General features: G+C 35.4%; 1 protein-coding gene across 1 annotated transcript in view; it reads right to left on the bottom strand.

Annotated features, from left to right (window-relative positions):
• LOC103925497 (ERC protein 2) overlaps window positions 1–15,545 on the bottom strand; it is a 280,258-nt gene that overhangs the window by 9,468 nt on the left and 255,245 nt on the right. Inside the window, exon 13 of the mRNA XM_009334228.1 lies at window positions 11,997–12,144. Within this exon, the coding sequence (XP_009332503.1) occupies window positions 11,997–12,144 (148 nt within the window). The remainder of the gene's footprint in view (window positions 1–11,996; window positions 12,145–15,545) is intronic.

Here is a 15,545-nt window from a genome sequence, read left to right as displayed (position 1 = left end):
GTCCACCCTCCAGAAGTCCATGGTTGCAGTTTTGCTGCCCCCCCCTCCTTACTTCACCGAGAATTGAGAATTCTACCATTTCATGGTCGCTAAGCCCAAGACGGCCTCCGACCACCACATCTCCCACCAGTCCTTCTCTGTTTGTAAACAGCAGGTCGAGCGAGGCACCTCCCCTGGTAGGCTCACTTACCAGCTGTGTCAGGAAGTTGTCTTCCACACACTCCAGGAACCTCCTAGACTGCTTCCTCTCTGCCATGTTGTATTTCCAGCAGATGTCTGGGAAGTTGAAGTCCCCCACGAGAACAAGGGCTAGCAATTGAGAGACTTCTGCCAGCCGCTTGTAGAACGCTTCATCTGCCTCTTCATCCTGGTTGGGTGGTCTATAACAGACTCCCAGCAGGATATCTGCCTCATTGGCCTTCCCCCTCATCCTTACCCATAACCATATTGTTAAAAAGGCTAACCTTGACACTGGTCTCAATTCTTTTTAATGGTAGCACACTTCTTGAATCAACACATGATTAAATGAGACAAATTGTTAAAATATATCCACCAACTATGGTTTTGACAGAAGGACTTCTGTCATTTTTCCACAAGCCAAAGGATCTGTTAATTGGCCATTGCTTTGAAGGATCTTTTGCCAATATTAGTGCTGCATGGAAGAAGTGAACTTCAGTATTCTTCAATATACTTCAAAGTATTCCAGAGCTTGTATTACTTTATGCTAATTATTCAGGCCACTTCTAACAGCGGAATACTAGCAACATAATCTTAATTATTTCCAAAATAAATTATACTCGTCTTCAATCATTAGAAATCTATGATAGTATTCAATTCAGGCTTTTTTGTTGCTTATGCAGTGAGGTTTTAGACACCAAGTAAATTCCAATGGAAAAAAACCTGAAGTTATGAAGACTATAAGGACTCGTCAGTAACCAAAAGATAACAAAAACATTACAGTGTGGTAACTAACTAGGAGCTCCAGATGCTAAATAACTATCATAATCATAACCGTATGGGTGTTGGAATGCATCACTATGGGGTAGAGTTATGTTTTACTGAGTGCTTTAATTATGCATTTTCTTTTTATAACATCCCTGTAATGTAATCTATTCTTATATACTTACTCTTAACTGTATTTTAACATGGGTTTTGTTGCTTTGTTTCCTGCCTCCATTGAAGAACAGAATTAATTTTTTCCCTGTTAAAATTCCAAATGGGCTAATAAGCATGTTTTTCTTTTCCTGTTATAGTGTATGACTTGTCTTGGAAAGTGTGAGAGACAGGATGCATGCAGGCTAAAAGTGTGCATGATAGCTTATTGGAGAAAAGTTTGGCTACTCCTCATTTAACTCTTTTTGTTTTTTACCTCATTAATGATACGACTGTTGCATATGAAGTAAAGAACACAGGAAAGTTTTTATGCTAAGAAAGCATATGAAATTTTCTTTTTCCCATCTATATCTAGTTATACAGAAAACTTAGTTCATGTGATGTTTTACATTAAAATCTTACAATTCTTATCATTTGTAACACGCATGTAACCAGAACACTTGTTCTTCAGGCCCTGTCTGCCCTCCCCAGTTTCACAGAACAGAGAACAGGGACTAAGAAACAGTACTGAGTATTTTCCAAGTTTTCATGAAATCCAACCTTCCGCCCAGGTGAAATACAAAAGCAATTGCTGGTCAAATTAGATACTCTCACTCCTGAGCAGCAACAGAAACCAGTTTCCAGTGTAGATCTTTTCAAAGACTTGTATCTGATAATTTAGTGTTGAACACGAGCATAAAAGTTTTACACATATTTCAGTTCTTTTTTAATTCAGTACTATTTCACTGATATTAACAACCATTACACCTGCTGCTTTGCAAGATTACAAAATGTGACTGACTTATCCTGAAAGAAGTTACAGCTCATAGTAAGTCTCCCTCTTCATGAGCTGGAGGATAAGAGTCTCACAAAGACCAGCTGGGATATTAGACACTTGGCAGATCGAGACAGGCAGCAGTTCCAAGTGCCAAGCAGACGCTTATCTAAAGTACTAAGGCCAAATTTCAACTTTCCTGACACTTGTGATTGAACAAAGTTATGTTGATTTGAACATGGTCCATCTGACTTTTTAGTTGCGGTCTCTGCATTTAGAGTTTGTGTTTTTGAAGTCTTTTTAAGTTCCGTGAATTAAAAGAATGGCTTGAAGTGCAGGAAATATCTTGTAATAATACAGCATACTCAGTAATGTATAGGTTAAAGTCATGCTAAAAGTATTTGTCTGAGTCCTACTACTAAACTTGGTAATTACACAGAAGTATGTAAGAACATAGACACAAAGAAGGGGGTTAAAAAGCATAAGTAAAGCTCTGAAACAGTAGCTGCCTGAGGACATCTCAGGCCAGGTCCTACTAAACACAGACAAGCAATGTAAGAAGGTAAGGTTCCCTGTTTTTCTCCTTTTTTTTTTTCAACAGGAAATAACTCATTAAAAAGATACTTCCCCATAATAATTATTTAAAACCAGACATGAATCAGAAACTTCAGTAGCTAAACAAGACCTTTGAAACTGGAAATCTCTGGTTAGTAGCACTAATTGTCTTTCAGCATCTTTAATGTCTGAATAGTTCATTTCAGCTGTAATTTTTGCAATTTCATTACCAAGCCCAGCTCTCTCATTTGTATCATATACAAAACATAGCCTAAGTTGAAATTACTACATTTCTTCTACTGTAGGCAATAAAAATTTATAAATAAAACATAAATTTCAACACATGGGTGGTATGTTGGAATACGGACCGAAACTGAAATAACATCACAACACTGTCTTGATATGCTTTATAGAGACACCTTACCTATAACTAATTTTTGTTTAATGCTAGATTGTAGAAATGATAAGTTTCATCTACCATCACAGGAGCAGAAAAATTTTACACCCAATTTTTGCAATATTTTTTTAATAGCTGGCTACTTAGCACTGTACTTGAGATCAAGTGTTAAACTATATTTAGCTTTATTATCATGGGGTACTTTGTAGTAGAACTTAAGGACTTGTTTCAAAAATGTCTCATGGAGAAAAAAAACCCTTTTTGGCTTGGGAGTTCTCTCATTTATATAATGGAGATATTCACTATTCTTATCTGAGATACTTAATACCCATTTTCACCTATTGAGCTAGTCAGATCAAAAATTACAAAAGTTCCAGTGTTAATATAGGCATTATTTTATATCTGCATTACCTACTTTTTCCACTTAAGATTTCCAGTCTCAATGGAGTTAAACCGTTTGTCTGAACAAAGTGCATTATGACAGCTATAGCTATTGAGAGGTTCTAGTAAAAGTTCACAGTGAGATTATCACCAGTGAAAAAGGGTGCCATTAGACATGGCCATGCTTAAGATATGATATAAATTCTTCAAGAATGAAAAAACTCTGAACAGAGAACAAACAGAAACAGATTTTGAAGCAGACCACCAACCACAAAGCAGGAAAGGACCAGACCTGTGATGCCTTCAGTGCCTGACTGCTATAGGCTACAAGGCAAAAAAAGCCTCTCTCATTGGAAAATGTTTGTGTAAAAATACCATCCGAAAGAATTTGGGTTTCTGAGAGCATAAGGAGGAAAAAGTGATGCCACATCCAGCTATGACTTGAGTCCTTTGACTTTTATAATATAAATTGTCAAATTTTACTGACAATATGTGAAAAGTGTTGTGTGAGCACTGCCAACATTTTCAGTATTTGTCGAACACAGAACATTTCTTCTAAATTAACTAATTTGATCAGGCAAAGGCTATTAGCTACACACACACATTCTCTTTCTTGCCTTGTGCCACATGGAGCCTGCTGCATTAAGCTATAGGGAGAAGTGGCACTCTGCTCTTTCACCCCTACGCTAATTTGTCTGCATTGGGTTTGTATCTAAACTGGTTGTACTTGGCAAAACTGAGAATTACAGATTCAGATACAAAAATACAGATTCATAATTCAGATTACAAATGAAGAGAATAAAACCCAATGTTAAGACATGCAGAAATATTGCCTTAGGATATTTCTCATTAATAGAAAAGTATAAACTACAAGGATTTTTAAGATAGTAAATAAATTTAAGTCCATTGAATGCATGGGCTGCTTGTATTGACGTCAATGGAATCTGAACAGATACATTTAAAATCAGAGATAAGTAGCCATTTTGCTACATTGCCTGAGAATTTTTAAGGAAAAAATGATGAGACTGATTTTCCTCATATGAGAGTTCAATATATGAAGTTATTAGAACATCTATTAATAAATAAATAAAACAAGGAGCTTGTGTAGCATAACTGTAACAAAAATAAAACTCCTAAAATTAAGGGTCTCAGATTACTGCTTTGTTCAAAGTTAGGTGCTTAAAGCTTGAACAAGACCAATATTATGATTGATAATAAACAATATAAACAAAAGAGGAAAAAAAATAGCACAGTGGTCAAATATGTCTGCGGTACCCATGTGAATGGCTTCATAACATGGATTCTATTTACTGTGCAGTAACATTTAGACTCAACAGTACAATAAATCTCTCTCTGAAGCAGATCTGTGTAAATAATAATAATAATAATAACAATAATAATAATGATGTAGTATTCTGTGCTCCTATAATATTGCCACCTGTGAAATTCAAGGAAAACAGAAACATTAACTCAGTCCAACAACATCAGAAACAGAAGCAATAGTGATTAGGAACCAACACAATACCAGGACAGTGCTACTGATCACAAGGTCTACAGATGATAATGTCTAGAGACACCGTAGGAAAGCATTGCAAGACTTTTTTGTTCCCACACTTGTTAAACATTAGAGGGCTTAAATGCAATTAATTAATGCACAGTGTTGCAGAAGAATGTTTTGGGCTGCCAGAATAATCACAATCACAACAACTTCTAATCCTATTCTTTTTCTTATACCGTAATATAAACACTTTCAATATCATAAAATACACAATGCAATATAGCTGAATTAATCTAACAGGGAAAATATAACTTGGGGTATTTTGTTATTCCTGAGTGCTTGATGTCACCACCATAATATCACATTAGCACTATTTCTGATGTACTTAACTAGAACAGTATATGTAATGCAACACACTGCCTTCAATTCCCTTTTACTCCCTTGCTGCTGAAAGAGTTCTTTGAAATATTTGGATGTTAATTAGTAAGAAATACTTCTGTGTATTCCATACAGAAGAAAATATTGCTAGTGGTTAATTTGCTGAGAAACTGTAGTTACACAGATTTTTAAAATTCCTTGATTGTTTCCCACCCTTTTTGTTTCATTAGCAATATGTTCATGTGATGAAATATAGAGTAGTGAACTAATAGACTAGAGAAGACTGCCAAACACCAGCTTTGCCTCTGGCCAGAGTATTTTGTACACCTGCAGTCTTGAAAACACTGGAAAGGTTTCTAATTTCATGTTTTGAGAAGAAAAATAAAATGCTTTGAAGGAGTTAGAAGACCTTGCATTTTGGCCAACTCCACTTACATTTTTGGCTCTATATCCCAAAAGTGAAAAGAGGCAACTGGGAAATTTTCTCGCCGTATCCAAGCTCAGAATGAATCAGTAACATAGCAGTGTCTTCTGCTTTTACCAAAGTCTCTTGAGATGTTCTAAAAATGGACTTTAAGCTAATTATTTCATGAAGGATTGCATCACTATACAAATTTCTCTAAAAATAGCTGTCTCAGAATTCTCAAAAGGAATCTTGGCCAGGGTGATTATAAATATTATGTAATCACTCAGCCAAGCCCTCATGGTGATCTTGTTTAATACTCTATTTCTGAAAGGTTTTTTAAGCCCACTACAAAGTTCTATGGCTCTCAAAATACAGCATTTGGTGTATGAATCAAAACAATTCCAATGGTTCTGTTTTGCTGGGAGTGCATTACTATGCTTCCCATTTATTTAAACCACTAAACAATAAATATTTAACTGACAGATTGCAGCTGCTAAATTGTATTTAGATCATTACAATTACATATGCTCATTTCTTATGGGAAAGCGTTTGCAACACAGAGGTCAGCATTATTAATACTAATTTTACAGGTGGATAACCTAGGAAAATCATTTGTATCACAGTGTATCAAAATATAATGTGAAAAAACCTGTAAAAGTAAGCCAGCACTTGAGATAAAACCAATGCTTTTCTTTCAGCTTAGAAATAACAGGAGTTTTACTTACACAGTCACAATCCATAAAAAGACTGCTCAACTCATTCACATAAATAATATTTTGGTCTTTAATATATGTACATGTGTAGCTTCATATTTAAAATAAATCAGATATGTTCTCATTCCCTTACAAAGGCAGTATATTTCATTTCTTAAAGGTGCTTCTTTTCCTTTTTCAGTGTGAAGAATTGCAACAAATTACTTCAAAATCAATGTCTTGGTAGTTTACAATCTGTTTGACGTTCCCAAAGGCCAGAAAAATTAGAACAGAAAAATTGGAGAAAGGCATTGAACTGCATATTTGGTGCTAGGAGCACTATTTAAGTTACGAACTATTTAAAAAGAGAAAAAAGCCCTGAAATTTGCAATTGAGACTCTTTTAAACTTTCTTTTTTGAATACATTCTATTCCTGGTTTAATTCTATTTTAGTTTAGATTACTATTGGGATGTCCTTTGTCAGTTTGCAGGCACTTTCAAGCAATGGAAATCAGTACATTTGTCAATGTGGAAAACACCGACATTTTATGACTAAAAAAATAATCTATTCATTAAAAAGAAAAGCATGCAGATGTCTTTTTGAGTTTGGGGTGGGGGCACATTTGGGAAGCAAATACTTTGCCTCCAGACTGAGTAATAACTGACTTTACTGTTGTAAGACAAATCACATTAAAAATAAAAGACATAAAATAACATCAAGTTTATGACATGGATACACTAAGATGAATGTTCATGCCTAAGGAGGCAGTACACTGTATTTGTTTTATCTTTGCCAGAATGATGCCTGTTTAGACAACAGCCTGTTACTCCTAGATATTGGAAAGCTCTTGGTACTTTTCTTCCTCTCATGGAGTTTTGCATGCTCATTGCCTTTAGCACAATGTTAATATTCTTCTGAAGTAACCCTAAGGAAGCTTATGAAGAGCCAAGAAGCTTCCAGTTGAAATACAAAATAGACCAGGATGCTTCACAAGTCTACCAGAGTGATCAGAAAAGTTTTTCACAGCTTAAGTCTGTGGTAAAAGCAGCTACATTTGCATTTAGGCAATTCAATCTCAGTGCAAGTCTGCAATACATTACAGCCCAGCGATAGAATCTGTTTTTCTGGCCTTAATCCAATAACAATAAAATTCTATGAGTAACCTCGATACTTTGGGTTACTCCACTGAGTTTAATAGAATTGACCTCCTGAACCTTTAAGACATCTACTACATACATATCTCTCTAAATACGAAGCAGGCTTTTGATGCCTACAATGACCTCACATGGTGGGAGCCACCACAGCTTTTGTACAGCATTCTGAGTAGCAGCAGATGAATTTACAAACATTTTGATGTTCCAACTAGGTAAGCACCTATAAATGTTATGAAGTATATCCATTAAAACTCTACAACCCCTTCTGTTAAATTGCAACCCTCACTGGCCTCATCAGAGTTAGGTGAAAGAGCAGTGGTTTGCCGTCTCCTGCACGTGGAAACATTGAGGAGTACTCACATTTTTTGTACGAAAAAAAATTCTGACTCTAGGAAATTTACTTTCATCAACAGGATTTTCCAGAGGAAAACAGTGACTTCTCTTCTTACGCCTCAAAGAGGATATTCCTGGGCATTTCATGTATACAATCAGAAATCTTGGATTCTGATGAATTCACATACATACCTCTCCCTCTCTCTCTCAAGAAATGGCCTTTGTAGCTCTCTGAAAAAAAGTCCTTTGTACTTACTTTTTCATCTCAGCAGAGGAATTTTAAGCTACAGCGGTCCTACTTCGGACACTGAAGCCACCACTTCAATAGCAATAGCAAACCAGCATCCTAGGCTTGGAGTATAATGTTGCGCTTTTTTAGGTGTTATCCATTGCAATGATCCATAGTACAGCATGATTTGAAATTGCTAGAAATATGGAATTGGAGTTTATCAACTACATGACAAAGTCTAGGATGCCACTGAAAGAGACAGCAGCAAAAACAGAGACTCCGAGAGTTTCTGATGTAGAAAGAAACTCCCCAAACTGCAAACAAAAGCAAAAAGCAAATCAAACTGTCAGATATATGATGATGCAGCACGAGGGTAGAAGCTTCACAACACCTTATTTAGGCCAAAGTGATTCACCTGTCTATAAAGTTCACAAAAAAAAACTTGATTGAAATAATATCTTCTATTTCAAATGGTAAAACTCATCTTCACTGAAGGCTAATTTCAAATTATTGCTTCTTTACTAAAATGACTTGAAAAACAAGATGTTCTTGGGAGACGCGCAGGACATAAGGAGAGCAGATGCAATTAGAAGCTCAATTGCAGCACCACCACATGAACTCTGCAGTATAATGAGGAAAATATAACAAGATTATCTAAAGAAACTCTAGGACATTGCTTCTATATGAGCTTTTCTGACACCTACAACAATGCATGTAGATTTCCAAGCAAGGTGAAATTATGTTCAAGCAAATTTCTAACTTCAGTTAGCACTCTAAAATAATCACAGATGATTTCCCAATAGCTTGTCTACATGATTTAAGACATAATCCTTATTAACTGCTCCTTTACACTGCAACAACTGCCCTTCTGTTTTGCAGGTCTAACACAATGGTGAAATGAAAGTCTGGTTCTGAAGAGAACACTTCTCATCAAAATCTGGAGAACATTAGAAGTAGCACAGGAATTGTAAAAGGAAGACAGAAAAATAAGTGGAGTAAAACAACTTTCTTCTGAAACACAGTAGAAAGTATTTTTACATTTAATGAAGAAATCTCCTAAAATTGATGCACCCATAATAGTAACAATTTTGTAGCAACACAGAACAGATATAACAGTATTTTCCATGTTCAGGAGACGCATTATTTGACGTGCAAATCAAGAACGGGACTTCCTCTAGGATATAAATATATCAGAATAAATGTCTGAATTGCAGATGCTGAAGGAAAAAGGAGGAGTTTGTCTGCAACACATTTATTCTTATCAGCTGATGCCTCTTTGTGGAACAGGGAAAGCCTACTCTTACTGATACGCTGCTAATAAGATTTTCAGCCACAGTGCTTCATATGCAGCCTAGCTTTCCCATCACTAACTGAAAGACAGAGAACCTTTGTGAGGAGCAACATGAAAAGGAGCAACATAAAATGAAACTCCCTAGATTCTTTAAGGTCTGCATTTCTCATCCTTTGCCCTGCTGCCTTGATAAGTTCTCAGCCTCCTGTAGCCATGAACAGAAGGCTTCCTGCTTGATTGGGTAGGTAGATGCATCAAAAATCCATCTGCTATTGTGGATATACATGAAGGGAATACAATTTTTTATCATTGCCCACTGTGTTATTTTGCCTCTGAAAGCAAAAATTCCTCCTACATTATAGAACAGGAGTGGATCTGGGGGCCTAATGTTTAGCATTATCTAGTGAGTCATCTTCTAATATTTATAAATATCTCTCCTTTCATGATCACATTAGGCTGGAGAAGTTGGGCTTTTTTTTCTTCTTTCTTTCAGCAGCATAACAGCTGTGGAAATGGGGGATGGGACAAATAAGGCCACAAGAAAAAATTCTATGCTGCAACTGATCATTCACTGAAGTTCTAGTGAATCAGAAATAGATTGGGAGACAGCATCTCTCAAAGAAACTGAGGAACAGGGTGTATATATCCCTCAGTGTGGAATCTGTCACTTCCCCCCCGCCACCCAGCACAGTCATAGCAAGGAAGAGTAGCACTAACAAGCCTTTGTGTTGGATGCACATGTGCAAGCTTTGGGGGTTGACAGTGGTTCTCCCCAAAGGGATTAAAGAAGTACAAATGATCTCTACTACCTCTATTATCAGATAATTCTTAAGTGTAATAAAGTGGTGACCTAGTTAAACCACATTCCTGTTCCTGGTGCTCTTTTTTTTGTGGTGTCTGAGATAACAGGGAGATTATTTTGGCATCAATTTAATCTAGTTAAATAGCTTTACTGAAGATCTTTATCACTATAAATAATGGAGGTATTTGAAGTATTTGGTTACAATTCTAACTGAAGTTATCCAAAACAATGCCTCTCTAGCAATCCTCTTGCGCTGTTTCTTCACTCGCTGAAGAAAGTTATGAAGGTTTTGAACGCTTTTCAGCAATAGCTTAAAGGTACAAAACCAAACAAAAACCACCACCAACAACAACAACAAAAAAAACCAGTTTGCCCAAGTCTCTGATTAACATTTTTAAAATATCCATGGTATCATAGAACATGGCAAAGTGGTGTATTCATTTACTCTTCAGTAACGAAACATAAAGGTGAAAAAAGAAGATATCTAAAAGAGAAAATAACTGCCTTCTCTTTTCCAAAGCAAACTGAAACAAAAATCTCTAAAACTATTTGGAACATAACATCATCTGCTCCCATGCAGCACAGTGGGATGAAGTACTAAAAAGCATAAAGCACGTCTGCCTATTTAGCATATAAAATTTGGGTGAAATGTCTCCTGGCCAGCTGACTGACCTGAGACATGAGTGCATCATGACTGGAACACAGGTACTTGGCTGGAATGTCTGTAATGAAGTCAGCATCACGAGTGGATGATAAGTTCATGCTCAGGGGCTGTTTCCTATTTTTATAGACCTGTGGGAAAAAGCTATAATGATTAGATGCATGAGGTCAGAGCTATTGGGAATTTAGCACAGCAGCAAGAGTTTTCCTTAACTTTCTGTTATTGAGTGCATGGAGCTCTACAGTATGTAATGCATGATTCAGAATAAAGAATCATAAGATTGACTGCGCAGTATATCCTAAACATTATTAACACAGCGTGCTGATTTGTAAAGTGGCACACTGCCTGCCAGCAGAGTAGTTACTTTGACAAGCTAAGGAGACCAGAATGATTTTGCCAATGGTATTCTCCTCTTCAGGCAACAATCACCGAATGTAGTAATGCCACACAAAGGAAAACATCAGATACAACACCTTCAGACATGGTCTGAAAACATCTTTCTCATCTTTTTCACCTATTCTGAAAGAGGAAGGGTGTTTAACAACATACATGACACACAGCACAGGTCTTTAGTACCTAGGTTATCTGAACATCTTTGTCCTCTTGACTACAGTACCTCTTCTGGCTATGACGATTACCTTTTAAAAACCAGATGGAATAGCCACTGCACAGTATGCAGAGTTTTCAACATTTTAATTAGACAGAGAAGAGACCTATTTACTATGTCTGGTACATGTGTACTGTGTCTAGTATGGTTATTTTCCTCATTAATAAAGCAGAATATAAATTAAATTTGCTTGTGATAAAATCTATTTCTAGAGTTTGTAACTACATGGTTTTTTATTAAAACCTCAAGTGACTTACAGTGTTGAAGACAGGGTGATTTTTACTCATTTGATAATTTATTTTAAGCATAATCACAATTTCCAGATAACCTCTCAGAAAGCCTGAAACCTTCTGAAAACACAATTATTTTACAACAGATAAGCAAATAACTGAACAGAAGAAGGTTAGAGTCAACAGAACGGATAGATTGTGCTTTATGGCAAGGAGCATCTGCTCTCCTCTGTCTCACGTAATGAAGAAGGTTGGAAGCTATATGAGGAGGGAAAACAGAAAGTGTATTGGCTGCATATAATATGAGCCATGCAAATGTGCAGCTAAATACTTAACAACCATAGAGAAGCAACACAGAAACATTTACATTGAACACCTCCTACCTTTCATAATTGCTGTCACATGTCAAACCTGGCTTGACGACTTTCAATATAAGGTTAGAATAAAATAGTACAAGTGAAAATAATGCCAATTTTCTGTTGCCATGAAAGTATGAAAACTAATATCTCCCCACCTGCTGTTTTAACTGATGTACTAATCTGTCCTTCTCTCGTTTAAGAGCCATTACTTCCTCTTGAGTCTTCTTTTTCTTTGAAGCAGACAGTTCAAGCAAGGCAATGTTTGCATCTTTTTCACTAATTGCAGCAAGCAAAGCTTCCTGTCTGATAAAATAAGATAAAATAAAAATTGTTATATTATCATTGAAACAGAACATATGCTACTATAACGTACTACATGAGATGTTTCTTTTAACCACTGGAAGAACAATCAACTACCTTCTGAACACTCTTTAAATAGCAAACATTGTCAAGCCTAATCAAGTCATGAAATAAACTGATTAGCCAAAAATTTCTCTTTATAGATTTTTTATTATTTAACTATTTCATAAAACATTTACCTCAGTCTATTTTACTACAACATAATATCTAACAACATCTCTATGAAATGTCTTGCTTTTAAAAATCTTTGGTATTTATTTTTTTAAATTCACTTTCCCGAATTCCAGAATATCTTACATAAATCTGTTGTGAATTATTCAAATCATACAGATTGAATAATAAAAAGCAAAGTGATACAGATAAAACATATTTTTATATTATCCTGTTAATTTGGTACCCTAGAGACCTCAGTACAGAAACCTCTGGACATCGTCCTCACATTTACTTAAGTGTTTTCCTATGGATTTATTATTATTCATTGTGTCACCACAAAACTTTAATTCTAGAAGTAAAATATAACATCTAGAAAAGAAGTTCCTTGATCTAATTGTCCATGAGGAATCTTTTCCTTTGGAATCTTGACCCCTCAATCTCCATAAAGCAAACAGAAACTTACAGCACTCAGAAACGTACAGAATTACATAGAAGCTAGCAGGGTCACATCGTAAATAGTTTTTGAGGACATATGACAAAGGTAATTTTTACAACATGCAGTTGGAAACACAGATCTTGCAGTATCTTACTATTTCTTATACTCTCAAATGCTCACTTTGGCAAGGCCATAATCTGTCCCTTATTTTCCTAAATAAAAGAAATATATTAATCTTCTGCAACGCATTCAATGACAGACTATGACTTATCAGCCAAGAAAAAGCATACAATACTTAATAGCTTTTAGAACAGAATGTGTTATGGCCTATGCCTTTTTCCAGAACTATATAAGATCAATCATTAAAAAATAAACATGGATAAATGAGCCATAAATTAACCTTAGGCTCCAACTACTAATAAATGTAAGAATATGGCTCATGAACTTCATACAGTCAAGGTGAGCTAGAAGTTTGGAATTCTCACAGTCCTTCGACTTGCCAGCAAAAATGTCAAGAAAGCTATTTCACTTTTATTTTAAAGTTCCTAAGGTATTAATGTAAATATTTAAAGGACAATATTTCTGATAGAGTCAAAGAAAAACAACTCATTTATTTTACTCTCAAAGTTATGAGACATGGATCAATTTTAGATAAACAGTTGCATTTTATTCATACACTTAAATAGTCTCATTTATTATTCTGTCTTCTTCATTCCAATCAGTTAAATGATGTTTAAAAGAGGATGCCATAAGTCTCCAACAGTCTTAATTTAAATGAAAGCTATTAATTACTTTAAATAACAGGTATTAAAGAAAAAATATATCAAAGGGTCACAGCCATAATGCTAATGAAATGAGATATAGCTGTATTGTTTTCTATAAACCTCATAATAATGCATAAAACTTGCTGTGTGGTAATTCGTAAAAGACTGTTGGCATTTTCACGTGTTGTGCTCAAATACAATATCAATTCCTTAACATTTTCATTAAAATCTTAACTTTTTAATGCACTGAAATAGAAGAAAGCCGATTTGCTACTGTATTCAACAATTCCTCTCACCTTGCAGAAAGCAGAGAATTTATGCACCATATAAAATATAATATGCTCTCTTTTGAGCATCTGGCTCAAACAAAGAAAAATGTAACACAATTTCAGCTTTTTCTCTGCAGTACCTTTGACATAAAAGTCTGTACTTTTCTGTTTTAGAAATGTGTCCTAACCCTAGAAGGTGGGGGTTTTTCAGGGGTGATAACATAAGCTTTCCAACAGAAAGTGTCAGCAACAGGTATTCTATGACTTTAAAGCCAAAGAAACAGCATATTGCATTGTTACACAAAATACTCTTCTTCTAAATTAAATAAGATTAGGTTAGTTCGTCTACAGTTACCTGATAGCAGACTGTATTAAAATTACAAAGAAAGGTTAGTCAGAAGTTTTGACAATGTTTCAGTGGGTTGCATCAAGGAACATTTTCCAATTTTTAATTGCATCAAGCAACAGTTTTGTTGCTATTTTGAACTTCGTTAAAAAAAAGGTTTCACAATGTTCCTCTGGTTTTCAGGATATGTAGGACAAAGATTTGCCCTATCTGCAATTATCACCAGTGGGATTAAATCCTAATCTTTAATTCATGGTAATCATTGCTGTAAAGTAGGTACCTCTGGTAAATAGCAAAATATAAATCTAAATATAAATCTATTTATACCATAATTATCAGTCTAAAGATATACTTATTTAATATCTGAAGATAAACACTGACATAACCATCACAAACCCAACACACTCAGAATGAAAATAGGTACAGAAATCTACATCTCAGAAATTCCAAGGTTTTTAAATATATTTAGATGAATTCTTAAGTCATATAAATTAACTCCATCCCAGCTAGACCCAATACAATGTCTGCTCATCTAATAGCAAATTTCATGGTAAATAGTTGCCATCTAAGAGGTTTCTAATGATATATAATGTTATTTAATTGTATGTAACACATATTACGGCTGTAAAAAGCCACAAACAGAAGAAAAGTTTTACATTGACTTGAAAACTACATGAAGCTATACTGAAATTTTACTTCTCCTCCAAAGTTTAGATTATCTCACTGCCTCAAAATTGGAAGTGAAAACACAAACCTGACTAGTGAGGTAGAAGAGTCAGAGCTACTGAATTATTTGGTATCATTTCAACATCTGATAACGGGATTCACTCACATCCATCTTTTTTGTATTGCCAGCCAAAATGATCACACGTTCTTGTGGTCATAACTGTTCAACTGTGCAACATACTCTAGCTCCACTTTAAAGTAGCAGATGAGGTAAAACCTTCCCACAGGAGAGGACAGCCAGTCAACATGCTTTGAAAGATCTGCACTCTGGATTTTGCAGCCCCAAACCTACAAGATTTTGCAGACTCTAGCATGCTTTTTCTCAGCTGATGGTATTGAGGGATTATGAAAGCCAACCACAAGTTATGAGAACATTTTTGCAAGGGAAAGCTAACAAAATCTTTTTTCTCTATTGTCTCATGGCTCACAGGATAATTCCATTCAGTATACTACTTCTCCTATCTTGGGAAAATACGTAACCAAACACTTAATTCCAGGAAATAATGATTCATACCAAACACTTCCAGGAAATAATGGCTCATAGTCATGCAAAATAGCTGCTGTCATATGACTCCACAAGTGCTCCACTGAGACGCTCTAAGATTTGAATCAAACCCACAGCACATACACAAGTTTGAATTGCCCCCCCC

Source organism: Pygoscelis adeliae, unplaced genomic scaffold, assembly GCF_000699105.1.
Source record: "Pygoscelis adeliae isolate BGI_AS28 unplaced genomic scaffold, ASM69910v1 Scaffold411, whole genome shotgun sequence".
Taxonomy (NCBI): Eukaryota; Metazoa; Chordata; class Aves; order Sphenisciformes; family Spheniscidae; genus Pygoscelis; species Pygoscelis adeliae.
This window is presented reverse-complemented; position numbering and strand designations above follow the sequence as displayed.